Raw genomic sequence first — 26,467 nt, 5'->3', positions numbered from 1 at the left:
CTGGGTTTTTTAATAGCGGGCGCCAAGGAGTGACATTCTGCAATCCAAGCAGGTGTTCTGCCCCCAACACACATCTGTGTCGTCGTTGTCGTCCCAACCTTCGGGGCATCCTTCCCTTTGCATTCTCCCCTAGAAGTTTCCCCAACTTGGGGTACCAAACCACTTTCCCTCCAGCCTGTCTTAACTGAGTTGTGGGGTGTGTGTTTTTGGGCCAGATCCGGTGGGAAAAAAACATCACGCTCGGGGAACCGCCCGGATTTCTGCATGCCTGGTGGTGGTGAGTACGTTTCACGTCCTTCTCGAAAGGGTGGGGTGGGGCTGGGGGCCTGGAGCTGTCCAGGGAGGGTGTGTGTGTGAGAGAGAGAGAGAGAGAGACTACTCTGAGGTAGACTGTCTCTGTCCATGGAGACTCCATTTAGGAATCGACAACATCTTAAAAAGCAGAGACATCACCTTGCCAACAAAGGTGAGGAAAGTTCAAGCTGTGGTTTTCCCGGTAGTGATGTACGAAAGTGGGAGCTGGACCATAAAGAAGGCTGATCGCCGAAGAATTGATGCTTTTGAATTCTGGTGTTGGAGGACACTCTTGAGAGTCCCATGGACTGCAAGAAGATCAAACATGTCCATTCTGAAGGAAATCAGCCCTGAGTGCTCACTGGAAGGACAGATCCTGAAGCTGAGGCTCCAAGACTTTGGCCACCTCATGAGAAGAGAAGACTCCCTGGAAAAGACCCTGATGTTGGGAAAGATGGAGGGTGCAAGGAGAAGGGGACGACGGAGGACGAGATGGTTGGACAGTGTTCTCGAAGCTGCCAGCATGAGTTTGACCAAACTGCGGGAGGCAGTGGAATACAGGAGTGCCTGGCATGCTCAGGTCCAGGGCTGATTTCCTTCAGAATGGAGAGGTTTGATCTTCTTGCAGTCCATGGGACTCTCAAGAGTCTCCTCCAGCACCAGAATTCAAAAGCATCCATTCTTCAGCGATCAGCCTTCTTGATGGTCCAGCTCTCACTTCCATACATCACTACTGGGAAAACCATAGCTTTAACTATACGGACCTTTGTTGGCAAGGTGATGTCTCTGCTTTTTAAGATGCTGTCCAGGTTTGTCATTGCTTTTCTCCCAAGAAGCAGGCGTCTTTTAATTTCGTGGCTGCTGTCACCATCTGCAGTGATCATGGAGCCCAAGAAAGTAAAATCTCTCACTGCCTCCATTTCTTCCCCTTCTATTTGCCAGGAGGTGATGGGACCAGTGGCCATGATCTTTGTTTTTTTGATGTTGAGCTTCAGACCATATTTTGTGCTCTCCTCTTTCACCCTCCTTAAAAGGTTCTTTAATTCCTCCTCCCTTTCTGCCATCAAGGTTGTGTCATCTGCATATCTGAGGTTGTTGATATTTCTTCCGGCAATTTTATTTCCAGCTAGGGATTCATCCAGCCCAGCCTTTCGCATGATGAATTCTAATAAAAGATGGCTAATCGGTTTCAATAATATTTATTTCTTGGATTACATTCGCCATCCACCTTCAGGGACCTCCACCCATTCCTTATGTTATCTTAACGACAACCATACGAGGTAGGTTGGGCTGAGAGTGAGTTGCTGGGCACCCCAGCATCACCCAATGGGAACTTCGTGTCCCATTGTGGCAGGATTTGAACCCTGAACCCTCCCAGATCCTGGCCTGACACTCTGACCCCTTCACCAATTCCAGCCTGGAAATAATTAACTTGATGGCGCTGCTATACTAAATTTTGCACCGCCCTGTCGACGCGATGCCTGCATCACCGGGGTTGAGCTAGATCAGTGGCGTAGCGTAGGTTGTCAGCACCCGGGGCAAGGCAAGTAATTTGCGCCCCCTAACCCATGGATTTGCGCCCCCTAACCCTAACCCCCAGATGTTGCGCCCGGTGTGGCTGGTCCCCCCTGCACCCCCCACGCTACGCCACTGAGCTAGATGTCCGCTGGGGGGCCCATCTCTCTGCAATTATGTGATTCTAGGCAGTTGTGAGGTCCAGCTTCCTGGTGAGCTGCGGATTTAATAATAATAATAATAATAATAATAATAATAATAATAATAATAATAATAATAAATTTTATTTATACCCCGCCGTCCCCAGCCATGACCGGACCCAGGGCGGCTAACACCAGGTATAAAAACAATTGATTAAAATACAACTTAAAAACGAGATTAAAACGCAACATTAAAACACAGCCTCATTTCAGGGGGCAGAAATTTTTTAAAGAACTTGGCGTTGGAAAGTATATTAAATAGGAACCCAGAAATTTGGTGACCCCTCCAAACTTCTGCCAAAGTTTTTGTACCAGGGAGGGGGGGCTTGTTTTGTATAGCCCCCCATACAAACCATGTGATCGATTCATCAAGCCGGGGTTTGCCGTTAACACCCGAAAACCCAAGGGACGAAACGAGTTCAAAACTTTGGCACAAGTTTTTTTTGCAGGGGGGGGGAGATCCCAGATTTGGGGGGGTCCTATTTAATAAAGCTAAGTATAGTTCCCCCCCCCCTTTCCCTTCGGCTTCTGGCTTCAGGCAGAACTGGAATGTGTTCAAAACCTCCTCCACTCTCCCTCCGCTTCCTCGTTCTCCCCCCCCCAAAAAAAACCCCCGGAAATATCCCCTCCCTGCCCTCTACACAATCTGGCTGCCTTGCTTCTCCACACATGGATATAATTTGGAACGGAGGGAGAAAACTGCCTCGTTTTTTCAGTGGGGTGTGTGTGCAGAGGAGAATCGAGGGGCTGAGACCTCAACTGATAAGTGTGCACCCTTTTTGTCTCCCCCCAAATTTCTCCTTCAAATGGCACCACATTTTTTTTCCTGGGGGGGGGAGACGAATGGGGTTTGCTCGGAATCATCTATTTTTGTGTGTGCGTGGAATCCTTCCTGGCAGCACCCCAACGCTCTAGTCAAGGGTCAAATATTTCCTTGCTTTCTCATTCTCTCCATCGTTTTTTCTGTGTCTCTGCCACCCCCCCTCCCAATTCTTTCTTTTTCTCGGTTTTCTTTTTATCAGTGGCTACTCGCCACAATGGCTATGCTCCCCCTTCGTCTGCCAGAGGCAGCATGGGTTCTTCAATGAACGCCAACGCCGAGCGGGGAGAGCCGTTTGCGCTGCCGAATGACAGCGTGACGACAGCCTTACGTTTCTATTTCTATAGCAAGATGCATATAGCACATTTTATATACCGTATTTTTCGCTCTATAAGACGCACCAGACCACAAGACGCACCTAGTTTTTGGAGGAGGAAAACAAGAAAAAAAAATTATGAATCTCAGAAGCCAGAACAGCAAGAGGGATCGCTGCGCAGTGAAAGCAGCAACCCCTCTTGCTGTTCTGGCTTCTGGGATAGCTGCGCAGCCTGCATTCACTCCATAAGACGCACACACATTTCCCCTTACTTTTTAGGAGGGGAAAAGTGAGTCTTATAGAGCAAAAAATACGGTATATACAGTAGTACCTCGGGTTAAGTACTTAATTCGTTCTAGAGGTCCGTACTTAACCTGAAACTGTTCTTAACCTGAAGCACCACTTTAGCTAATGGGGCCTCCTGCTGCCGCCATGCCGCCGGAGCAGGATTTCTGTTCTCATTCTGAAGCAAAGTTCTTAACCCAAGGTATTATTTCTGGGTTAGTGGAGTGTGTAACCTGAAGCGTATGTAATCTGAAGCATATGTAACCCGAGGTACCACTGTATACACACACAGAGAGAGTAGTACCTTGGGTTACATACGCTTCAGTTACATACGCTTCAGGTTACAGACTCCGCTAACCCAGAAATAGTGCTTCAGGGTAAGAACTTTGCTTCAGGATGAGAACAAAAATCGTGGTGGGGCGGCAGCAGGAGGCCCCATTAGCTAAAGTGGTGCTTCAGGTTAAGAACAGTTTCAGGTTAAGTACGGACCTCCAGAACGAATTAAGTACTTAACCCGAGGTACCACTGTACACACACACACACACACACACAGGGGACGCTCGGGTTGCGAACGTGATCCGTGCAGGAAGCACGTTTGCAATGTGCTGTGTGTGCGCACGCACAGGTCATCGTGTGCGCACGCACGATGTAGCGCTTTTGCGCATGCGCAAGCACCAAAACCTGCAGCCAATTGGAATCCGCGGAACGTTTGGCTTCCAAAAATATTTCGCAAACCGGAACTGTCACTTCTGGGTTTGCGGCGTTCGGGAGCCAAAACGTTCGGGAACTAAGCTGTTCGAAAACCAAGGTACGGCTGTAAACAACTAACTAACTAACACTTCACTCCAAAATAAATTATTTAATTTGGTTTGTGTCCCCCCACTCTGGATGACCCACAAACAAGCCGGTCCCTTTTCCATTTGTAGAATCATCGAGTCCCATCTCTCAATTCCCCAAATATTATTGCTCCCAGTGGATTACCCCCTACCATTCCAGGGGCCTAATCCGGACCGCCGGTCGATTTAATCCGGTCCCTGTGGCAGTATATGTCCTGGGGTAAAATCCTTTAAAAAGCTCAAGAATTTTGGGGCAAAATAGTGAAAAAAGCTCAAGAACTTCAATCCTAAAAAAGCTCAGCAGCTGTGGTCAGCCCTCACTTCATCAAATCTGGCCCTCTTTGGAAAAAAGTTTGGGCACCCCTGCTGTGTCTTTGCATTCCCTCAGTCCCCTCTAGATAAGATCACACTAAATCAATTGTTTCCCCCCAATAAAAATAAAAATTCATTATCCCAGAAAGTTTGGTGGACATTGGAAAAGGGTGGGGTTTTCTGCGCCCCATGGGCTCAGCCCTAGTTGGTCCTCAGGATCCCTTCCAATTCTATGGGTCGCTGAGACCGCCTGCAGGAGCGTCGTTCGGCGTTCCCCGAGTTAGCGAAGCCCATTCAACCTCGTCCTGCGGAACTCTCTGCCACTAGAGATGCAGCAGGGGGGGTTCCTGTTTTAACTTCCCGGTGACGCCATCCGAAAACTTGTCTATTCTGGCGGGTCTGTGCGGGCAATTAAGACAATGTCATCATTAAGGTTAATTAAGATTAATTAATTAATTAAGATTGACGTCTGGGTTGTTTTTTTTTTTAAAGGAAACTTTATAAGAAGTTTTTCTTTTAAAGAGGGTGGATTTAAATCACTAGTCAGTGATATTCGATTTAAATCATATATATTTTTACAGAAAGACTCATTCTTGCTGGTATAATCTTAATATTTACAAACAGAGGGAGGTTTCATTTTTGGAATAATAAATTTTCAGAGTCGTTCTGACAGTTCTATAAAAAATGACTGATTTGGTTATACTATTAGGAATACATAGACAGATAATCATGAAATTACCGTGAGTTTTAATAAGTTAACTGTTTACATTTGGGCAACTTTTCTGCTGTACTTCATTGGAAGGAGAAAAATAATAACAATTTAAACAATTTATTTTGCTAAAGCAGCAACATAATAGCATATGTATCCATGCTAAAACTCAGTCTAAGGTGTTTTTTTTTTTAAAAAAAAAAGTTGAACCACATCAGTTAATAGAGTTTTAGCACACATGAAAAACTTAAAACAAATCCTTGTTTCCTAATGTAACTTAAATAGAAAATCTTTAGAAAGATTTTTCCTCCAAAAGGATTTTATTTTAAAAATCCAATTTAAATCAAAACAATCAATTTATTTTTTTATAAAATCATCAATTTTTATGCACCCTGCTTTTAAAGTTATTTCGTTTTAGAATGTATATAAAGCAGTTGTAGCAGCCACTTTGGCCCTTTGCTAGATGGCCAAATTAGTCTTTTTTTTCCTTCCAAAAATTTTATTGATTTTTCAGAATTTTAACAAACACACATAAATCATAACTAAACTTGGTCCAATCTTAGTAACATTAACATTAAATGACTCCCTCAAATTCCCTTGACTGAAAATCCTCTTAACATCTTTATCTCTTTTCGTCTTAGCTTTAAACATGTTGTTCTATAATTTCACAGATTTAAATCCTTAGCCTATCTATTATTTTGCAGTGTTTCTATTTAATTTATCTTAGCATATTTGGATAAATAGTCTTTGAGTCTTTGAATTTCTTCCATTCTTCCTCCTTCTGGTCGCGGATTCTTCCGGTCAGGTCGGCTAGCTCCGAAAAGTCCATCAACTTCATCTGCCATTCCTCCACTGTTGGTACTTCTTGTGTTTTCCAATTCTTGGCTAATAAAATTTGAGCTGCAGTTGTGGCATACAAAAACAATCTAACATTTTTGGGGGCAATTCCAAATCTGTTAATCCAAGGCCTCTGGTTTCTTAACAAATGTGTATTTCAACATTTTTTTCAATTCATTATAAATCTTCTCCCAAAAGTCTTTCACTTTGGGACAAGTCCACCACATATGATAAAAGGTACCTTCCTTTCCTATACATTTCCAGCATAGATTATCACTGTTGTGCTTTGCTAATTTTACAGGGTTTAAGTACCATCTATACATCATTTTCATAATGTTTTCCTTTAACACCGTACATGGCAGTGAACCTGACCCCTTTCCCCCACAACCTTTCCCAATCTTCAAACAGTATATTATGTCCCATATCTTTTCCCCCAAGGTGGTCAAATTAGTCTTGATCTGGTCTAAGACAGAGCTACGTATCTTAATTCTTTTTTTAAAAAAAGATATTTATTAAAGTTTCAAAGGTTATACAGAAAAAACAATAATAAAAACAAAACACAAACACAAAAAATACCAAATATAAAAAAATACAAAACTAAAAACTATTTAAAAACAAGTAAAATTTCATCCCCTTATTTTCTTATAACTTACTTCCCCGACCTCCTCATACCTCCTCTTTTTGTATTCCAATTTCTAATTATTAATTCAGCAAATCCTCTCCCTTAGTTTTCATTTAATTTTCAACCTTTCTTTTCTTTTTACTTAATCATTACAGCTGAAAACCACTTAATTTCTAAACCAACATCTTTCTAACCTTCATTAATTTTGCAATATTTCCCAAGATTGTCCTTGAATTTCTTCCAACCTTCTTCCACCGTCTCTTCTCCCTGGTCTCGGATTCTGCCAGTCATTTCTGCCAGTCCCATATAGTCTATCACCTTCATCTGCCATTCTTCCAAAGTGGGTAGATCTTGTGTCTTCCAGTACTTTGCGATGAGTATTCTTGCTGCCGTATCTTAATTCTGTCCGCCCCCCCCCCCGTCTCTCCGCAGTGTCTTCTGGGACCTGTACTGTGCTGCGCCCGACCGGAGGGAGACATGCGAGCACTCGAGCGAAGCCAAGACCTTCCACGATTACGTGAGTATGCACACTTGCTGTCTCAAAGGCATGGCATGCGAGGAAGGTGCGAGGAGGAGGGAGGAGGAAAGAAGAAGAAGAAAAAAGCAAGGCCAGGGACCTATTCTTTTTGCTATAACATTCAGCAGGGAGCAGTTTTGGGGAGGTGTATGTTTAACCCCCCAATAATAATGATTTTGTCAATTGAGAACCTCCCAGATGTATCTGACTACAACTCCTCATCTGGCGCTCCCTAAAACATCTGCTGGGCGCCAAGTTAGCAAATACTCCACAGCTATAATACTCCCGACCTGGCCACAGTGATCCATGCGACGGTCACCTCCAGGCTTGACTACTGTAATTCGCTCTTCGCGGGGCTGCCCTTGAAGCTGTCCCAGAAACTCCAGCGGGTACAGAATGCTGCAGTGAGGCTCCTCACAGGGTCTCTGCCATGGGAGCATATTCACCCAGTGCTTTTCCAGCTGCATTGGCTCCCGGTGGAGTACAAGGTCAGATTTAAGGTGCTGCTTTTGACCTTTAAAGCCCTTCACGGCCTAGGACCCTCGTACCTACGGGACCGCCTCTCCTGGTATGCCCCACGGAGAGCCTCAAGGTCCATAAATAGCAACACCCTAGTGGTCCCAGGCCCTAAGGAAGTTAGATTAGCCTCAACCAGAGGCAGGGCCTTTTCAGCACTGGCTCCGGCCTGGTGAAACGCTCTGTCTCATGAGACCAGGGCCGTGCAGGATCTGATTTCTTTCCGCAGGGCCTGTAAGACAGAGTTGTTCCGCCTGGCTTTTGGCTTGGAGCCAATTTGATTCCCTCCCCCTCTTTCTTTTTTCTTTTCCTTCTCCTCCTGCGATGAGGCATTTTAAGGAGGCATTTTAATATTTTAATGCTTCAATATTTTAATGTTGTATTTTAATTTTGTTTTAAGTTGTAATCATTCAACTTGTTTTTATTATTGCTTGTTAGTCGCCCTGAGCCCAGCCTTGGCTGGGGAGGGCGGGGTATAAATAAAAATTGTTGTTGTTGTTGTTGTTGTTGTTGTTAGCTATGAGACATAGCAGTCATTTTTCTGTTTTTGCATTCCAAGCGCCTATTTTGCCCAAGCCTGTGCAGGCAATTAAGAATGGTGTTTCCTGCTTGGCAGGGGGTTGGACTCGATGGCCCTTGTGGTCTCTTCCAACTCTAGGATTCTATGATTTTAAGAAGAGACCCTCCCGCAACGGTTAATTAGCATCCCTTTTTAATTTTCTTACAGTTTTTAATTTTATTTATTTATTTGTTTGTTTGTTGTTGTTCTATTTCGCTGCTGTAACCCCCCCAAAAAAAATATGACGCGGCGATATACAAATCAGATGGTTATAAAACCACAGGGTGGGGGGTGGGATTTGAAAGACTGTTTTAAAATCGGGGTGGAGGGGAATGTGTCAGCCTCGAAAACCAACAACGAGGAAAGACACATTGACAGGGGAAATTAAAATTGCCTGTAATTGGGGGGGGGGCGCGGGTGGAGCGAAGGATAGGTAGAAAAGAATTCAGTGTTCTTTGGTCGACTCTCTCTGTTTTCCGAGAGGGAGCTCTGTGAGGCTGCTTCTGTAGGTGGCTGCCATCTCTACACCTCTCGCTGAGCATCCTTCCCTGCCGGTTTCCATGGAAACCGCATCCTCTCTGGACCACCTTTCCTCCAGCACACACACACACACACAGACCCACAGCCCCCGGCTCTGCCTGCCTCCCCCCTTCTCTCTCTCTCTCTCTCTCTCTCTCTCTCTCTCTCTCTCTCTCTCTTTGCTGGGGGGCCAGCGAGACTTAAGATGTTGGGTGAACGTAGAATCGTAGCCTCGGAAGGGACCCTGGCGGTCTTCTAGTCCAACACGCGGCAAGGCAAAAAGATGCAGCTGTTGGATCCAGCCAGATGCCCGTGGGAAACCAGGGAGCAGGATATGAGTGCGAGAGCAACTCTCCGTTCCTGGAGGTTCCCAGCACCTGGAGTTCAGAAGCTTCGCTGCCTCCAGTTCTGGAATAGCGGGCATAGCCATTCTGGCTAATTAGCCATCAATAGCCCTCTGCCCCTTCCTTGAATCTGTACAGTCCTCGTTTGAAGCCATCCAAATTCATAGCCATCGCTGCCTCAAGTGGCAGGGAGTTCCATAGTTGAACTCTGCGACACCTAAAGAAGCCCAGCCGCTCAAGGCATGTGGAGCATTGGATTCATAATAATAATAAGAAGAAGAATATATTATTTGTACCCTGCCCATCTGGCTGGGTTTCCCCAGCCACTCTGGGCAGCTTCCAACAAAGATTAAAAATACATTAAAATGTCACACATTAAAAACTTCCCTAATCAGGGCTGCCTTCAGATGTCTTCTAAACGCCAGGTAGTTGTTTATCTCTTTGACATCTGATGGGAGGGAGTTCCACAGGGTGGGCGCCGCCACCGAGAAGGCCCTTTGCCTGGTTCCCTGTAGCTTTGCTTCTTGCAATGAGGGAACCGCCAGAAGGCCCTCGGCGCTGGACTTCAGCGTCTGGGCTGGACAATTGGGATGGAGACGCTCCTTCGGGGACACTGGGCCATTTAGGGCTTTAAAGGTCAACACCAACACTTTGAATTGTGCTCGGAAACATACTGGGAGCCAATGTAGGTCTTTCAAGGCGGGTGTTATGTGGTCCCGGCGGCCGCTCCCAGTCACCAGTCTAGCTGCAACATTCTGGATTAGTTGTAGTTTCCAGGTCACCTTCAAAGGGAGCCCCACGGAGAGTGCATGGCAGTAGTCCAAGCGGGAGATAACTAGAGCATGCACCACTCTGGCCAGACAGTCTGTGGGCAGGGTGGGTCTCATCCTGCATATCAGGGGCGCTGTTTGAAACGGGGTGTTTGTGGGTGGGTGATGAAGTTTCTCAGCCCGTTCCCCAACTCTGCACCGCAACAGAGAGTCTGGATAGTGGTTGTTGCCGGAGGGGGTGGGATTAAATCTTGGAACCACACTTTCCAATGGTTCCCCATATCTTCAGTGGGGTACAAGAGTGTTGTTCGGGTGGGGCAGATGGAAACAGGAGTCCTGAGCCTTCTCTGAGTGCGCTGGAGGAAATGGAACGGGATCCCGGTTGTGAGGGGTCCGCCTTGATTGTTTCGTGTGGCTGCAGCACCTGCCCTTTGGAACTCTCTGCCTCTTGAAATCAGGCACGCAACTTCACGGTCCTCCTTTTGGTGCCTGCTAAAAGCATTCTTAGGGACGCAGGTGGCGCTGTGGGTTAAACCACAGAGCCTAGGACTTTCCGATCAGAAGGTCGGTGGTTCGAATCCCCGCAATGACGGGGTGAGCTCCTGTTGCTCGGTCCCTGCTCCTGCCAACCTAGCAGTTCGAAAGCACGTCAAAGTGCAAGTAGATAAATAGGTACCACTCCGGCAGTAAGGTAAACGGCGTTTCCGTGCGCTGCTCTGGTTCGCCAGAAGCAGCTTAGTCCTGCTGGCCACATGACCCGGAAGCTGTACACCGGCTCCCTCGGCCAATAAAGCGAGATGAGCGCTGCAACCCCAGAGTCGGCCACAACTGGACCTAATGGTCAGGGGCCCCTTTACCTTTAAAAGCATTCTTGTTCAGACAGGCTTGGAAAACTCTGTGCAAGTTCTAATGTGCTTTTTAGTCTGTTATTTCAACTTTTTTTTAAAGCCTCAATTTGCTGCTGTTGATTTTTCTTTGGGTACAATTGTACTGTTTCATTTTTATTTTTTTGTTAGCTGTTTTCAAGGTGTTTTGTTTGTGTGTGTGTGTTTTTGCACACAAGAGCAGTGTATACGTTTGCGAAATAAATAAATACAGTGGTACCTCAGGTTACATACGTTTCAGGTTACAGACTCCGCTAACCCAGAAATAGTGCTTCAGGTTAAGAACTTTGCTTCAGGATGAGAACAGAAATTGTGCTCCGGTGGCACGGCGGCGGCAGCAGGAGGCCCCATTAGCTGAAGTGGTGCTTCAGGTTAAGAACAGTTTCAGGTTAAGACCAGACCTCTGGAACGAATTAAGTACTTAACCCGAGGTACCACTGTAGCAGCATCTCTGTCGCTCACTCTCATCTCTGGGACCCCCCTCAGATACCAGAACTAGCTCCGTCTGGCCTGGGATTTATGTTCCGTGTTGCTTTCTCCGAATCTGGTTTATTGGAATTGTAGAAAAGAATAGTAGACTCACAAGAGTTAAAAGGGACCCGGTGGGGTCATCTAGTCCAACCTGCTTGCTGCTTTGACCCACCCGCTTTACTCTCTTTCTCGACAGAGCTCCACGGCCGCCCCCAGTCCTGTAATGGCGAATGTGGCGCCCGGCGATGGAATGGCGCCCAGTCCAATGATGTCTGGGTTTTTCCAGGTAAGGCTTGCGGGGTCTCAAGTCTGAGGCAGCAAAGCTCCTTTTTCTTTCTCTTTATAATAATAATAATAATAAATTTTTAATTATATCCCGCCCTCCCCAGCTGAAGCCGGGCTCAGGGCGGCTAACAACAATACAGCATTCTAAAATCATTTCATTATAAAATTAATTCAAATCAAATTGATGGCAACCATTGGGCTAGAAGTTCTGTGAGGATTGCCCAAGGAAGGGGGTCAAGCTGTGCCCTGGCCAAAGGCCTGGTGGATCTTGCAGGCCCTGCGGAAAGATGTCAAGTCCCGCAGGGCCCTAGTCTCTTGCGACAGAGCGTTCCACCAGATCGGAGCCACAGCCGAAAAGGCCCTGGCTCTGGTTGAGGCCAGCCTAACCTCCCTGTGGCCTGGGACCTCCAAAATGTTTTTGTTTGAAGATTGTAAGTTCCTCTGTGGGACATACCAGGAGAGGCGGTCCCGTAGGATTTTCTCTCCTGGAATGGAACCTCCAGCTGCAGGAGCAGTCTACATCAGACCTCGGCCCGACAGGGAGAACGCTGTGAATTAGATGGTGCCTTGCTTGTGGAATTTCCTGGGGTGGGGGGGGAAGGTGGGGGTCATATGTAAATTATGTGGGGAGGGGGATGGCCAGGGTGGGGGGAACAGGAGAGGGAAATCCGGAGGAAAGAGAGAAGCTCTTATCTTCCCTGGTGTGTGTGAACCAACAGCTCCCCCTAGCGGAATCCCAGTCGACTACTGGGATTCATAAACGTTGCTGCCTCTGACCGCAGAAGCCAAGCGAAGCCAATCAATGATAGCCATTGATCACTCTCTACTGTTCCCATCAATTTGGCCGGCCCTCTTTTGAAGCCATCCGGTTTGGCGGCCGTCCCTGTCTCTTGTGGGAGAGAGTTCCACAGGCTTTGCGCTGCTGGAAGAAGTCCTGTCTTTTCCCCCTTCGCAAATCTTGATGGTCAGCTTTGGCGGTCTGAGAGAGGGAGGGAAAAAACCTTCATTTCCCCGTGCCGTGCATTGTTTTACAAACTTAAATTTTTCAAGTCCCAAACCGGGGTCAGCAAACTTTTTCAGCAGGGGGCCGGTCCACTGGCCCTCAGACCTTGTGGGGGGCCGGACTATATTGGGGGGGAATGAACGAATCCCTATGCCCCACAAATAACCCAGAGATGCATTTTAAATAAAAGCACACATTCTACTCATGTAAAAATGTGCTGATTCCCAGACCATCCGCGGGCCGGATTGAGAAGGCGATTGGGCCGGATCCGGCCCCTGTCCGTTAGTTTGCCTACCCCTGCTCCCAAACCCTGCAACCTTCCCTCATAATAGACCTCCATCTCTTGGTTTTATCACTCAGATCATGCTTTTCCTGAACATTTTCCAACCCTACAATATCCTTTTTTAGCTAAGGCGACCAGAGCACTCCCAATTCCAGCCACACCATCAATTTGTCTAACGTTATTACAGCACCAGCAGCTTTTATTTTCAGTTCCTTCCCAATTGGTTTTTTTATAGAATATTTATTAAGTTTTTTAAAGTATTACAATAAAAAATGAAAAAGAAAAGAAAGAAATAACAAAAAAGTAGTTAAAAGTACACAGATTTTCCATTGCTAATTTTCCTTTAGCTGATTTCCCGGACCTCCTCATACCTCCCTTTTTTGTATTCCACTTCAAATTGTTGGTTCAGCAAATCCTTACCATTAGATTTTTACCTGTTTATAACCCTTTTTTCATATTCTCTTAAAGCATTACAGCTGGAAACCACTTAATTCCTATCCAGCATCATTTTACAATATTTCTGGGGATAGACTTTAAATTTCATCCAATCTTCTTCCACCGACTCTTCTCCCTGGTCTCGGATTCTGCCAGTCATTTCTGCCAGTCCCATATAGTCCATTACCTTCGTCTGCCATTCTCAGTTCCTTCCCAATTGATCCCTCCTGGACTTTCTGATCACTGTACCCCAACCTTCCTCCCAAGTTGGGGGGCACCTTCCATTTTGGCTCATGAGCTGTGGGAAAATGGCATTTTTGGGGGGTGAGGATGGGAGGCTGGAGCCATGGTCTAGGGCCTTCTCCCCCGTAACTCTTGTTTCTTTTTCCCTCCGTGTCCCACAAGGGACCCCCAGGCTCCCAGCCGCCCCCCCAGGGCTCCCCACACCACCCCAGTGCCGCGATGATGGGGCTGCAATGTCAGGTGAGACTACAGAGCCATTCTGCAGTGACATTTCTGCGTTCTCACTCTATAAAGATTCCACCATTGTAGGGGGCTGGACTGGATGGCCTTTGGGGGGTCCCCTTCCCACTCGACGATTCGACCTCGCTTGCAAATCCTCCCCCCTTTTTTTGTAACACTGGGGGTTGACCCATGGAATAATAATAATAATAATAATTTATTATTTATACCCCGCCCATCTGGCTGAGTTTCCCCAGCCACTCTGGGCGGCTCCCAGTCAAGTGTTAAAAACAGTACAGCGTTCAATATTAAAAGCTTCCCTGAACAGGGCTGCCTTCAGATGTCTTTTAAAGATAGGATAGCTGCTTATTTCCTTCACATCTGATGGGAGGGTGTTCCATAGGGTGGGTGTCACCACCGAGAAGGCCCTCTGTCTGGTTCCCTGTAACCTCATTTCTCGCAAGGAGGGAACCGCCAGAAGGCCCTCGGCGCTGGACCTCAGTGTCTGGGCAGAACGATGGGGGTGGAGACGCTCCTTCAGGTATACTGGACCGAGGCCGTTTAGGGCTTTAAAGGTCAGCGCCAACACTTTGAATTGTGCTCAGAAACGTACTGGGGGCCAATGCAGATCTCTCAGGACTGGTGTTATGTGGTCCCGGCGGCCGCTCCCAGTCCCCAGTCTAGCTGCCACATTCCGGATTAATTGCAGTTTCTGGGTTGCCTTCAAAGGTAGCCCCACGTAGAGCGCATTGCAGTAGTCCAAGCAGGAGATAACTAGAGCATGCAGCACTCTGGCAAGACAGTCCGCGGGCAGGTAGGAATTGCAGAATTGTCCAACCTCCTGCATTGCAGGAATTTCCTCCGTGAAAGATAGAGGCGTTGGAGATGGTTTTAGGGTAGGGGCTGCTGAAATTTGAAAGCCCCTAGCCCACCACTGGGGGTGTATGTGTGCTTGCAATTTTTTAAAGTTTGGAGGGGGCTGTTCTTCTGCCCCACACTCTTGCCAGGGACTGCTTGGCTCTCACTTGTGGGGTGCCTCAGGGTTCTGTCCTCTCCCCCATGCTTTTCAACATCTACATGCAGCCGCTGGGAGAGATCCTCAGGGGGTTTGGACTGGGTGTCCATCAATATGCGGATGATACCCAGCTCTACCTCTCTTTCAAATCAGAACCCGTGAAGGCGGTGAAGGTCCTGTGTGAGTGTCTGGAGGCGGTGGGAGGATGGATGGCAGCTAACAGATTGAGGTTGAATCCTGACAAGACTGAAGGACTGTTTTGGGGGGACAGGAGGCGGGCAGGTGTGGGGGACTCCCTGGTCCTGAATGGGGTAACTGTGCCCCTGAAGGACCAGGTGTGCAGCCTGGGAGTCTTTTTGGACTCACCACTGCCCATGGAGGCGCAGGTCAGTTCTGTGTCCAGGGCAGCTGTCTACCAGCTCCATCTGGTACGCAGGATGAGACCCTACCTGCCCACAGACTGTCTCGCCAGAGTGGTGCATGCTCTAGTTATCTCTCGCTTGGACTACTGCAATGCGCTCTACGTGGAGCTGCCTTTGAAGGTGACCCGGAAACTACAACTAATCCAGAATGCGGCATCTAGACTGGGAGTGGCCACTGGGACCATATAACACCAGTCCTCAAAGACCTGAAAGATCAGTAGCCAAGCTGGGTTCCGCACAGTCTCAAAAACAAAAGCCACAAAAATAAAAACGCAAAATAAATAGCAAAAACAGACAGACTTCAGCAAGCACTCAAATCGGAAGCGTTGCACTCAAAACGGAGCACGTTCAGCTTCCGAAAAAGGTTCGCAAACTGGAACTCTTACTTTCGGGTTTGCAGCGTTCGGGTTGCAAGTTGTTCGAGAACTAAGCTGTTCGGAAACCAAGGGACCACTGTATAGAAGCAGGAGAGGGAGTGGCAGAGAGGAGCCTGGCTGGCCAAAAGTCACAGCTGTCTCCCGCACTTGCTGTGACGAACTCCCCTCCTCCTCTTATCTCCCAAGAACCAGGAGAGGTGTGAAAAGGGCGTAGGAGAGGTTGGCTGCCCTCAGGCACAGTCTCCTATCGCTTGGCGAAAACCCTGGAGAGGAGGGGACTAAAGACTGCTGCGGGGAGGTGGGAAGCTTCGATTTCGGCAACTTGCTTCTCACGGAAGAATAGCTGCTTTGCTCATTAGGCCTGGCACTCGGCCAAGTCTGTGCAGATCGCGTTTTTTGCTAAGGGAGAGCTAACTCCAGTGTGATTTACGGCCGACTTGCTCTTTGACTCTCTCTGTGTTTCCCGCAGCCGTTCATGTCTCCACGCTTCCCGGCCGGACTGCGGCCTTTGCTGCGGGTGCCAAGCCAGGTGAGACCACCCACCAAATGACACCCACCCAGTCCGTAGGGTTGTTGTTGTTGTTTAGTCCTGTCCGCCTCTTTGTGACCCCCTGAACCAGAGCCCGCCAGGCACTCCTGTCTTCCACTGCCTCCCACAGTTTGGTCAAACTCATGCTGGTAGCTTTGAGAACACTGTCCCACCATCCCGTCCTCCGTCGTCCCCTTCTCCTTGCGCCCTCCATCTTTCCCAACATCAGGGTCTTTTCCAGGGAGTCTTCTCTTCTCATGAGGTGGCCAAAGTCTTGGAGCCTCAGCTTCAGGATCTGTCCTTCCAGTGAGCACTCAGGGCTGGTTTCCTTCAGAATGGAGATGTTTGATCTTCTTGCAGTCCATGGGACTCTCAAGAGTCTCCTCCAGCACCAGAATTCAAAAGCATCCATTCTTCGGCCATCTGCGAAACCTTTCCTTCGGGTAGTGGCGGAAACGATCTCCCTGGCCAATGGCGCTGTGGATTTCTTTTAACACAGCAACCCCGGGGTTGTCTTCGACAGAGAGGCAGTGCGGTTTAGTGGTTAGAGTGTCGGCCTAGGATCCGGGAGACACCAGGGTTCAAAACACACACCCCCAATTTGGCCAGGAAGCTGACTTGGAGACCAGTCATTGTCTCTCAGCTTAGCCTACCTTGCAAGACTGTTGTTGGAATTCAGTGAAAGGGAGCAATTTCTTGGAAGTTATTATTATTAATATTAATAATAATTTATTATTTATACGCAGCCCATCTGGCTGAGTTTCCCCAGCCACTCTGGGCAGCTCCCAATCAAGTGTTAAAAACAGTACAGCATTAAAAGTTAAAATATTAAAAACTTCCCTAAACTTTCATTATGTCTACTCTGAGTAGGACTAGCATTGGAATACCACCACCCTCGTTTCGCTGAAGCCTGGAGAGCGAGAGGTGTCGGTGCACACTGCTTGCGGATAGCAGCTTCCCCCGCGCCTGGGGGGAATTATTTTTTTTTCTTCCCCCCCCAAAAAAAAAACTAGGTGCGCCCTATGGGCCGGTGGGCCCTATAGGGTGGAAAAATATGGTAATTAAAAAAAACACATCCAGAGGAAAGCTATATGGTTAAGCTCTTACTTGCTGTGATGGCTTTTCTACTTCCCTGGACAATTTTTTGTGCAAAAGTAAATAAAATGTGAAAAAAATTAAAAACATATAAAACATTTTTTTAAAAAACCCAAACAAAACCAAGATTAATTAAGACCCATGTCGACTTTCAACATGGTGTTGCCTAAACAAAGATGTTTCAAGCAGACGCCAAAAGGAAAACAGCAACGGCCTGGGGTCAAGTGGCAGGGAGTTCCAAAGTTAAAGACAGGTTGATGTGCTCAGATTCATTGCTCTTGCATTTCCTCCAACAGCCACCGGGGGGTGTGCCTGGACCCCAGCCTCCCATGTCCAGCGCGATGGACCCCGGGTCATGGGTGCAAGGTGAGTTGTGGGGTCGGGGGGCGACAAGGTTCGCCTGGCAAATGGGTGGGGGGGCTGTGGAGGAAGCTGGTTTTTGTCCCCGAGTCGGGCTCAGTGAAGTTGGTTTCCCCGTCTCCAACTTCCTGGGGGGTGGCGGCATTCCAGGGGTCTGCACGAAAGATCCTTCACAGAAGAAGTTTGCCTTCTGCGTGCCAAGCAAGATTCAGGGCCCTCACTGCAAAAACAGACCCAATATTTATTAAAGGTAAAGGAACCCCTGACCATTAGGTCCAGTCGTGACCGACTCTGGGGTTGCGGCGCTCATCTCGCTTTATTGGCCGAGGGAGCCGGCGTTCAGCTTCCAGGTCATGTGGCCAGCAGGACTAAGCCGCTTGTGGCGAACCAGAGCAGCGCACGGAAACGCCGTTTACCTTCCCGCCAGAGTGGTACCTGTTTATCTACTTGCACTTTGACATACACAGAGCCTACTTATCACCAAACTTAAAACCATGGAGAAACCTGGCCTAAACAAAGACATTGGATTCTTATCTCATTATACATGACAAAGCCACTTTTCACCTTCTCACCCCTTTCTTCTTCCTGTAATACCTATTGCAGTCGTTAAGAGTCGTCAACAGGCTCATCACAGCTGTCTGCCAATCACCCATTCCCACCACCCTTCTGAGTAATACCCCTCCCCACCTTCTCACTATATAGAAGGGTCTGGTGACTTCTGTTTCAGTGTATCTGAAGAAGTGTGCATGCACACGGAAGCTCATACCAAGAACTAACTTAGTTGGTCTTTAAGGTGCTACTGGAAGGAATTTTTTTCGTTTTGACTATGGCAGACCAACACGGCTACCTATCTGTCCCGTTGCTCGGTCCCTGCTCCTGCCAACCTAGCAGTTCAAAAGCACACCAGCATAAGTAGATAAATAGGTACCACTCTGGCGGGAAGGTAAACAGCGTTTCCGTGCGCTGCTCTGGTTCGCCACAAGCGGCTTAGTCCTGCTGGCCACATGACCTGGAAGCTGTACGCCGGCTCCCTCGGCCAGTATAGCGAGATGAGCGCCGCAACCTCAGAGTCGCCCACGACTGGACCTAACAGTCAGGGGTCCCTTTACCTTTACCTCGGGTTACAGACACTTCGGGTCACGCGATTTCGGGTTGTGCACCGCACCGAACCCAGAAGTACTGGAACAGGTTATTTCCGGGTTTTGGAGCTTGGACATGCACAGAAGCACTAAATTGTGCTTTGCACATGCGCAGAAGCTCCGGGTCGCAACCTGCGCATGTGCAGATGCAGCGCTGCAGGTTGCGGGCGCTGCGTTTTGCAGACATGCATCCTGCACGGATCACGTCCGCAACCTGAGCACCCGCTGTACTGTTAAAATAGAAAGGGGTCAAACCATCACAGGAGGTGTTGGAATTTTGGGAGGTTGGATAGTTACAATGGACTGGTCTCCGAGGTGTGGGGTGAACAATTTTATTCTTGTTTATCTATGATAATTACATTGTTGAAATAAAATAACAATAACAACAATAAAAATAGAAAAAAATACCGAAAAAAATCAAGCTTACGGATCTCATGAGGTTAGCAAGCCGGTTCTATGTCACTGCCTTAAGCGTGTTCTTGTTCTTTCTCTTCTCTTCTGCTCACCAGGGCACCCCTCCGTGGGTCCAATGCAGCGCATGAGCCCCCCACGTGGCCTGACAGGGATGGCCCCACAGGTGAGCGCCCCCAAAGTGACGCCCGGGGTCACCAAATGCCCAGAATTCGCATTGAGGTTCCTGGGTCTCTTTGAAGGTGTTGCTGACTGGTTGGGTGCTAGGAACCAGCTGGGTGATCCCCAAGGGAAGGAGGCTCAGAGCCCAGGGATTGGTGGTGAGACGATGACGAGTGGTTACAGGGAGAAGACTGGGAGGAGGAGGTGTCAGAAGCTGGAGAGGCAACAGGGCTTAGTGAGCGGGGAGAGTCTGTGCCAGAGAGCAGTTCAGAACTGGAGGCTGAAGCAGCAGAGGAGGGTGGCCTAGGGAACAGAGATGAAGAGTCCCGGGTGTCTTCTGCTGCAACCAGCTGCTCTCCCTTCTGGTTCTCCCAGAACCAGGAGCATAGCTGTCAACTTACAGATTTGAAAATAAGGGACCAGCAGCCTCGAAAATAAGGGATCAGCAGTCAAAATAAGGGATTTTGGCTTAGCTTATACAGAAATCCGCCACTCATGGAGCCATGCTGCTTTGGCTGCCACTGACGGCAGAGGGTTGGACTAGATGATCCTAAGGGTCTACAACTCCGACAGACAAAACTGATGAATGACGTCGAGATGTCAAAGCTTACAGGCAGAATTAGAAACCAGGAAGAGGACCTCTTTAATAAAGAATGGGGAAAGTTTATCATTTAGTTGAAAAGCTATTGTCAAGAGTTACATACATTGGTAGGACGGGCAGAAAACTTGTAGTAAAAACTTGAACTACGGGTGGACAAATGATTTATAAAAATAGAGTTATGAAAGGGGTGCAGAGGGGGAAATCACTACATTAAGGTGCTGCACTGGTTGGAGGGGATGCTAAGCAGCACGTCGGGGCTGCCGTCCTCCTGGCGCGAGGAGTTCCATCGGCCCTTCCCTGCCCAAGAGAGAGGGAGGGAGGGAGAGAGACTCTCACCCATGCCACCCGCGAGCCCAGCATGAGGCGGTTGCGGCACCGCGGTGGCCGCTGAAGCGCGCCCTTCTGCGTCCCTCCCCATCCCCTTCTCTTCCTCCTCCCTCAGGCCCCCTCCTCAGCCTCCGCCACCGCCTCCGGCTTCCCCTGGCAGCGGGGTGGAAGTCTCGCAAGAGAGGGACTGCCCGCCCGCCCACCGCCACCCGTCTCCTCACGACGCTCCCCTGAGGAGGAAAAGGGAGACGGAGACGCGGCAGCTCATGCGCGCGCTCTCTCTCACGGCGGAGGACCCCTAGCCGCTGCTGCCCTCCCGAGCCGGGCGAGCATGAAACCCGGGAAATTTAAGGGACACCATCAATAAGGGATAGCAGCGGGAAACGGCACTGGGATAAGGGAGTTTCCCGCCAAATAAGGGACGGTTGACAGCTATGACCAGGAGAGGCATGAAAAGGGCGTAGAGGGGGTTGGTTTTCTGGAGGCATAGTCTCCGATTGCTTGAGGAAAGACCCAGGAGAGGAGGAGATTTAGGCCAGGGGTCAGCAAACTTTTTCAGCAGGGGGCTGGTCCATCGTCCCTCAGACCTTGTTGAGGGCCAGACTATATTTTGAGGGGGCAAATGAACGAATTCCTATGCCCCACAAGCAACCCAGAGATGCATTTTAAATCAAAGGACACATTCTACTCATGTAAAAACACACTGATTCCTGGACCGTCCGCAGGCCGGATTTAGGAAGCGATTGGGCTGGATCAGGCCCCAGGGCCTTAGTTTGCCTACCCATGATTTAGGCAGTTGTCATGGACTGGTTAGATGCAGAAGAGGAAACCAGCTAGGGAACCCCCAGGGGAAGAAGGCTCAGAGCCCAGGGTGGAAGGGTGGAAGAATGATGAGCGGTCAGAAAGAGAAGAGGGAGCAGACTGGGAGGAGCAGTCAGAAGTGTTTTGCTTCCTGCTGCAACCAGCCGCCCTTCCTTCTGGTCTCCCAGAACAAGTAGAGGCATGAAAAAGGCGGAGGACAGGTTGGCCGCACGCCGGCGCAGTCTCAGATTGCTGCATGTGACCTCAGAAACTAGTGATATTTTGATAGGTCTTCTTTCTTCCTTAAACACTCATTATCCCCCACCTTGGGCGCAATATTTTAAGGGACACAGGTGGCGCTGTGGGTTAAACCACAGAGCCTAGGACTTGCCAATCAGAAGGTCGGCGGTTCGAATCCCCACGACGGGGTGAGCGCCCGTTGCTCGGTCCCTGCTCTTGCCAACCTAGCAGGTCCAAAGCACCTCAAAGTGCAAGTAGATAAATAGGTACCACTCCGGCAGGAAGGTAAACGGCGTTCCCATGTGCTGCTCTGGTTCGCCAGAAGCGGCTTCGTCCTGCTGGCCACATGACCCAGAAGCTGTACGCCGGCTCCCTCGGCCAATAAAGCGAGATGAGCGCCGCAACCCCAGAGTCGGCCATTACTGGACCTATTGGTCAGGGGTCCCTTTACCTTTATGTCCTCTTAGTTTTGCAGTCAATTTCAGCATAGTCCCATCAGTTTCGTAAGCCGTTCCTCCTCCGTTGGTAACCTTTCCGCTTCTGTGCGTAGAAAGTTCTGGCTGCTGTTGTCCCGTACATAAATAAACTCCCAGAACCTCTGTCCAAATTATTCCTAGTAAAAAGGCTTCGGGTATTGGGGGTGGGGATTGCCCATTTAAACACCCTTTTCCATTCATTATATATCATTTCCGGAAAGCCCTTCGCCTTGTCATAGGAACACACCTCTTTTCTTACCCTCCAGAGTTACGGTGCCGTGATGAGACCCCCACATGGATCCTTTGCAGGTCCTGGCATGCCGGCGATGAGCACGTGAGAAACCCCCGGGTTGCTTTCCTTTTTGGGGAGGGGGTAGACAGCTGGAAACTGGAAGCTCCTGCAGCCAGTCGGAAGCCCTGGCGGACATTCGGGTTCCAAATAATGTTTGCAAACCGGAACACTCACTTCCGGGTTTGCGGCGTTCGAGAACCAAAACGTCCCGAGTTCCAAGACTGTATAATAAATACCGTATTTTTTGCTCTATAAGACTAACCTTTTCCCTCCTAAAAAATAAGGGGAAATGTGTGTATGTCTTATGGCGCGAATGCAGGCTGCGCAGCTATCCCAGAAGCCAGAACAGCAAGAGGGATTGCTGCTTTCGCTGCGCAGCGATCCCTCTTGCTGTTCTGGCTTTTGAGATTCAGAATATTTTTTTTCTTGTTTTCCTCCTCCAAAAACTAGGTGCGTCTTGTGGTCTGGTGCGTCTTATAGAGCGAAACATACGGTAAATGTTCAGGCTGGCATTGCAACAGTCGCTCGAGTCTCAGGTGGCCTGGCATGCCTTCCATCAGCTTTGGTTGGTGGCCCAGCTACGCCCCTATCTGGACAGGGATAGCCTAACTACTGTCGTCTAAGCTCTGGTAACCTCAAGGTTAGATTACTGCAATGCGTTCTACGTAGGGCTGCCTCTGAAGACTGTTCAGAAAGTTCAGCCGGTGCAGAATTCAGCGGCCAGCTCACTCACCGGGTGGCAAGATGGTTTGAGCACATTGCACTGATCCCGGTCCAACTGCACTGGCTAGCAATTAGTTTCTGGGCCCAATTCAAAGTGCTGGTTCTGACCTATAAAGCTTTAAATGACTCAGAACAGCAATACCTCCAGGACCGTCTCTTTCCTTTCTAACCAGGCTTTTAGTTGGTCTGATTGACATCCTATGCCCTTTTAAAATGTGGGGTTTTTTTGTACGGAGGGGGCTGTTGGGTTGTTTTTATTTTTATTATATGGGACGCGGGTGGCGCAGTGGGTTAAACCACAGAGCCTAGGACTTGCCGATCAGAAGGTCGGCGGTTCGAATCCCCACAATGACGGGGTGAGCTCCCGTTGCTCGGTCCCTGCTCCTGCCCACCTAGCAGCTTGAAAGCACGTCAAAGTGCAAGTAGATCAATAGGTACCGCTCCGGCGAGAAGGTAAACGGTGTTTCTGTGCGCTGCTCTGTTCGCCAGAAGCGGCTTAGTCCTGCTGGCCACATGACCCTATTTTTATTATGTATTTTGTGGTTTTATATCCTGGTTTTATTCTGTGAACTGCCCTGAGACCCCTCGGTATAGGGCAGTATAGAAATTCAATAAATCATCCAAGCAACTTCTTATATTTGATCCGATCTATTCTATTCAAAGGCGTTTCCCTTCGCTGCTCTGGTTCGCCAGAAGCGGCTTAGTCCTGCTGGCCACATGACCCGGAAGTTGTACGCCGGCTCCCTCGGCCAGTAAAGCGAGATGAGGGCCGCAACCCCAGAGTCGGCCACGACTGGACCTAATGGTCAGCGGTCCCTTTACCTTTATTCTATTCAAAGCGGCTCACAGACGACAATAGAACATCGCAATGCAGCCTAAATGCAGGGTCGAATGCTCTGAACAAGCCCAGAAACAGTCAAAAGGTGCTTCTGAAAAATGGCTAAAATGATCAATGGAATATGTCAATGTATATATTCTCTCTCTCTTTTCTTTTTTGCAGAGGTCCTGGTGTGCGAAGCCCCTGGCCAAATATGAATGCAAATTCGGTAACTTTGAAAAAAACATTAAAAACCCACCCCTGCCATAAAATTCTGAACTGCAGAATCCGTCCACTCTACTTGAACCCCACTTCCTAAGACCTCACCAATGTGATTTCTCCTTACAGAGAAAGGCTTGTTTATATGTTAAACTGAGCCCTCATGCGTGCTCTCTCCATGGACATGTATATGGGAGTTTGCGAGAAAACTGTACCCTAGCTAGATGCACAAATATAGGGCAGGGGACACCTGGCTTGCCAGCAGTATATGTGAAAAGGATGTAAGGGGTCTTGGTGGACCACAAACTTAACATGAGCCCGAAGTGTGATGCAGCAGCAAAAAAGGTGAATGCTATTCTAGGCTGCATTCACAGAAGTCTAGTGTCTAGAATCAGGTCAGAAAACTTTTTCAGCAGGGGGCCGGTCCACTGTCCCTCAGACCTTGAGGGGGGCGGATTATATTTTAGAAAAAAAATAATAATGAATGAATTCCTATGCCCCACAAATAACCCAGAGATGCCTTTTAAATAAAAGCACACATTCTACTCATGTGGAAACACCAGGCAGGCCCCACAAATAACCCAGAGATGCATTTTAAATAAAAGGGCACATTCTACTCATGTAAAAACATGCTGATCTGCGGGCCGGATTTAGAAGGCGATTGGGTCAGATCCAGCCCCCAGGGCCTTAGTTTCCCTATCCATGGTCTAGATCGGGGTAGGCAAACTAAGGCCCGGGGGCCGGATCCAGCCCAATCGCCTTCTCCATCCGGCCCACAGAAGGTCTGGGAATCAATATGAGTAGAATGTGTCCTTTTATTTAAACTGCACCTCTGGGTTATTTGTGGGGCCTGCCTGGTGTTTTTACATGAGTAGAATGTGTGCTTTTATTTAAAATGCATCTCTTGAGTTATTTGTGGGGCAGTATAGTCCAGCCCACCACAACGTCTGAGGGACGGTGGACCGGCCCACGGCTGAAAAAGGTTGCTGACCCCTGGGGAAGTCATAGTTCCACTCTATTCTGCCTTGGTCAGACCACACCTGGAATACTGTGTCCAGTTCTGGGCACCACAATTTAAGAAGGATATTGACAAGCTGGAAGGTGTCAATAAGAGGGCAACCAAGCCTGATGAGGAACAGTTGAAGGAGCTGGGAATGTTTAAGCCTGGAACAGAGGAGACTGAGAGGAGATAGGAGAGCCATCTTCAAATATCTAAAGGGAGATGGAGCGATCTTATTTTCTGTTGCACCAGAGGGCAGGATAAGCAATGGGTTCCGTGCCTGAACTCCTATTACAGTGGTACCTCGGGTTACATACGCTTCAGGTTACAGACTCCGCTATCCCAGAGATAGTACCTCAGGTTAAGAACTTTGCTTCAGGATGAGAACAGAAATCGTGCTCTGGCAGCAGCAGGAGGCCCCATCAGCTAAAGTGGTGCTTCAGGTTAAGAACAGTTTCAGGTTAAGAACGGACCTCCGGAACGAATTAAGTACTTAACCCGAGGTACCACTGTACATCCCTCTCTGTCTGGTTTCTTTCAGGTCCCGTACTCCTCCTCGTCTCCAGGCAGCTATGGGGTGAGTTTCCCGTGGGGTGGCGTGAGAATCTGGGGGCGCTGAGACCCCCCGTGCAAGGGGTGTTCGAGTTTCGGTGCAGGGCGAGTCTGTGTGGGCAGATCTCATGAAAACACTTCAGGGTTTTGGTGGGAATGTAAGAAAGTGAAAGACTTCTGGGGGAAAAATATATATAATGAATAGAAGAAGATTCTAAAATATACATTTATAAAGGAAACCAGAAGTCTTTCTGTTAGGGATATTAGGAAACGAGATAAAAAGAAAAGATTGTAAATTTTTTCAATATGTAGTAACAGCAGCAAGAGTGTTACTGGCCCAGAAATGGAAACAGCAAGAAATATCGACTGTGGAAGAATGGAGAATGAAGTTGTTGGACTATGCGGAGCTGGACAAATTGACAGGAAAGATTAGATACTTAAGAGACCAAAAGTTCATCGAGGACTGGGGGAAATTTGTGGAATATCTGGAACATATAAGTGAGGGACAGATAACGCTAATGGGGTTTAAAGAAGCACTGTGAAAGACTAAGAAATATTGTCTAAAGGGAATAGAAAGAAAGATATAAACAATGTCAATACAAAATTAAGAAATGCGTAACTTAAATTATAACTACGGATGATTTACGGATAAGCTGGAGGAAGTCCTGAAAAGGAATATATTGTGAAATTTTGATGTGAAATTAATATGTTTTTTTTTGTTTGTTTTTTCTTTTGATGTAAATTAATAAAAATTCATTTTTTTTAAAAAAAGAAAACACTTCAGGGTTTCTATTTATCTTGTAGACCCAGCCGAACGCCACCGTCCTGTCTCTCTCGGCTTCGCCACAGGGCCCCCCTGGAGGTGGAGGGCCCCCTGGCACCCCACTCCTGCCCAGCCCTGGAGGTGAGTGCTTTTTACACAGTCCAGAAGGAAAGTGATCGGTTCTCAGTTACAGTAGTTTTCGGTCTATAAGACGCACCAGACCACAAGACGCACCTAGTTTTTGGAGGAGGAAAACAAGAAAAAAAAAATTCTGAATCTCAGAAGCCAGAACAGCAAGAGGGATCGCTGCACAGTGAAAGTAGCAATCCCTCTTGCTGTTCTGGCTTCTGGA

General features: G+C 48.3%; 1 protein-coding gene across 1 annotated transcript in view; it reads left to right on the top strand.

Annotated features, from left to right (window-relative positions):
- Positions 1-26,467, top strand: part of SSBP4 (single stranded DNA binding protein 4) — a 39,901-nt gene that overhangs the window by 6,716 nt on the left and 6,718 nt on the right. Inside the window, exons 3-13 of the mRNA XM_081895702.1 lie at positions 216-277; positions 7,179-7,263; positions 11,523-11,612; positions 13,738-13,815; positions 16,078-16,137; positions 17,529-17,598; positions 19,241-19,308; positions 22,016-22,083; positions 23,765-23,810; positions 25,342-25,377; positions 26,157-26,256. Coding sequence (XP_081751828.1) covers positions 216-277; positions 7,179-7,263; positions 11,523-11,612; positions 13,738-13,815; positions 16,078-16,137; positions 17,529-17,598; positions 19,241-19,308; positions 22,016-22,083; positions 23,765-23,810; positions 25,342-25,377; positions 26,157-26,256 — 763 coding nt within the window. The remainder of the gene's footprint in view (positions 1-215; positions 278-7,178; positions 7,264-11,522; positions 11,613-13,737; positions 13,816-16,077; positions 16,138-17,528; positions 17,599-19,240; positions 19,309-22,015; positions 22,084-23,764; positions 23,811-25,341; positions 25,378-26,156; positions 26,257-26,467) is intronic.

The sequence above is a fragment of the Podarcis melisellensis genome, assembly GCF_964234715.1.
Source record: "Podarcis melisellensis genome assembly, chromosome: 18".
Classification (NCBI taxonomy): Eukaryota; Metazoa; Chordata; class Lepidosauria; order Squamata; family Lacertidae; genus Podarcis; species Podarcis melisellensis.
This window is presented reverse-complemented; position numbering and strand designations above follow the sequence as displayed.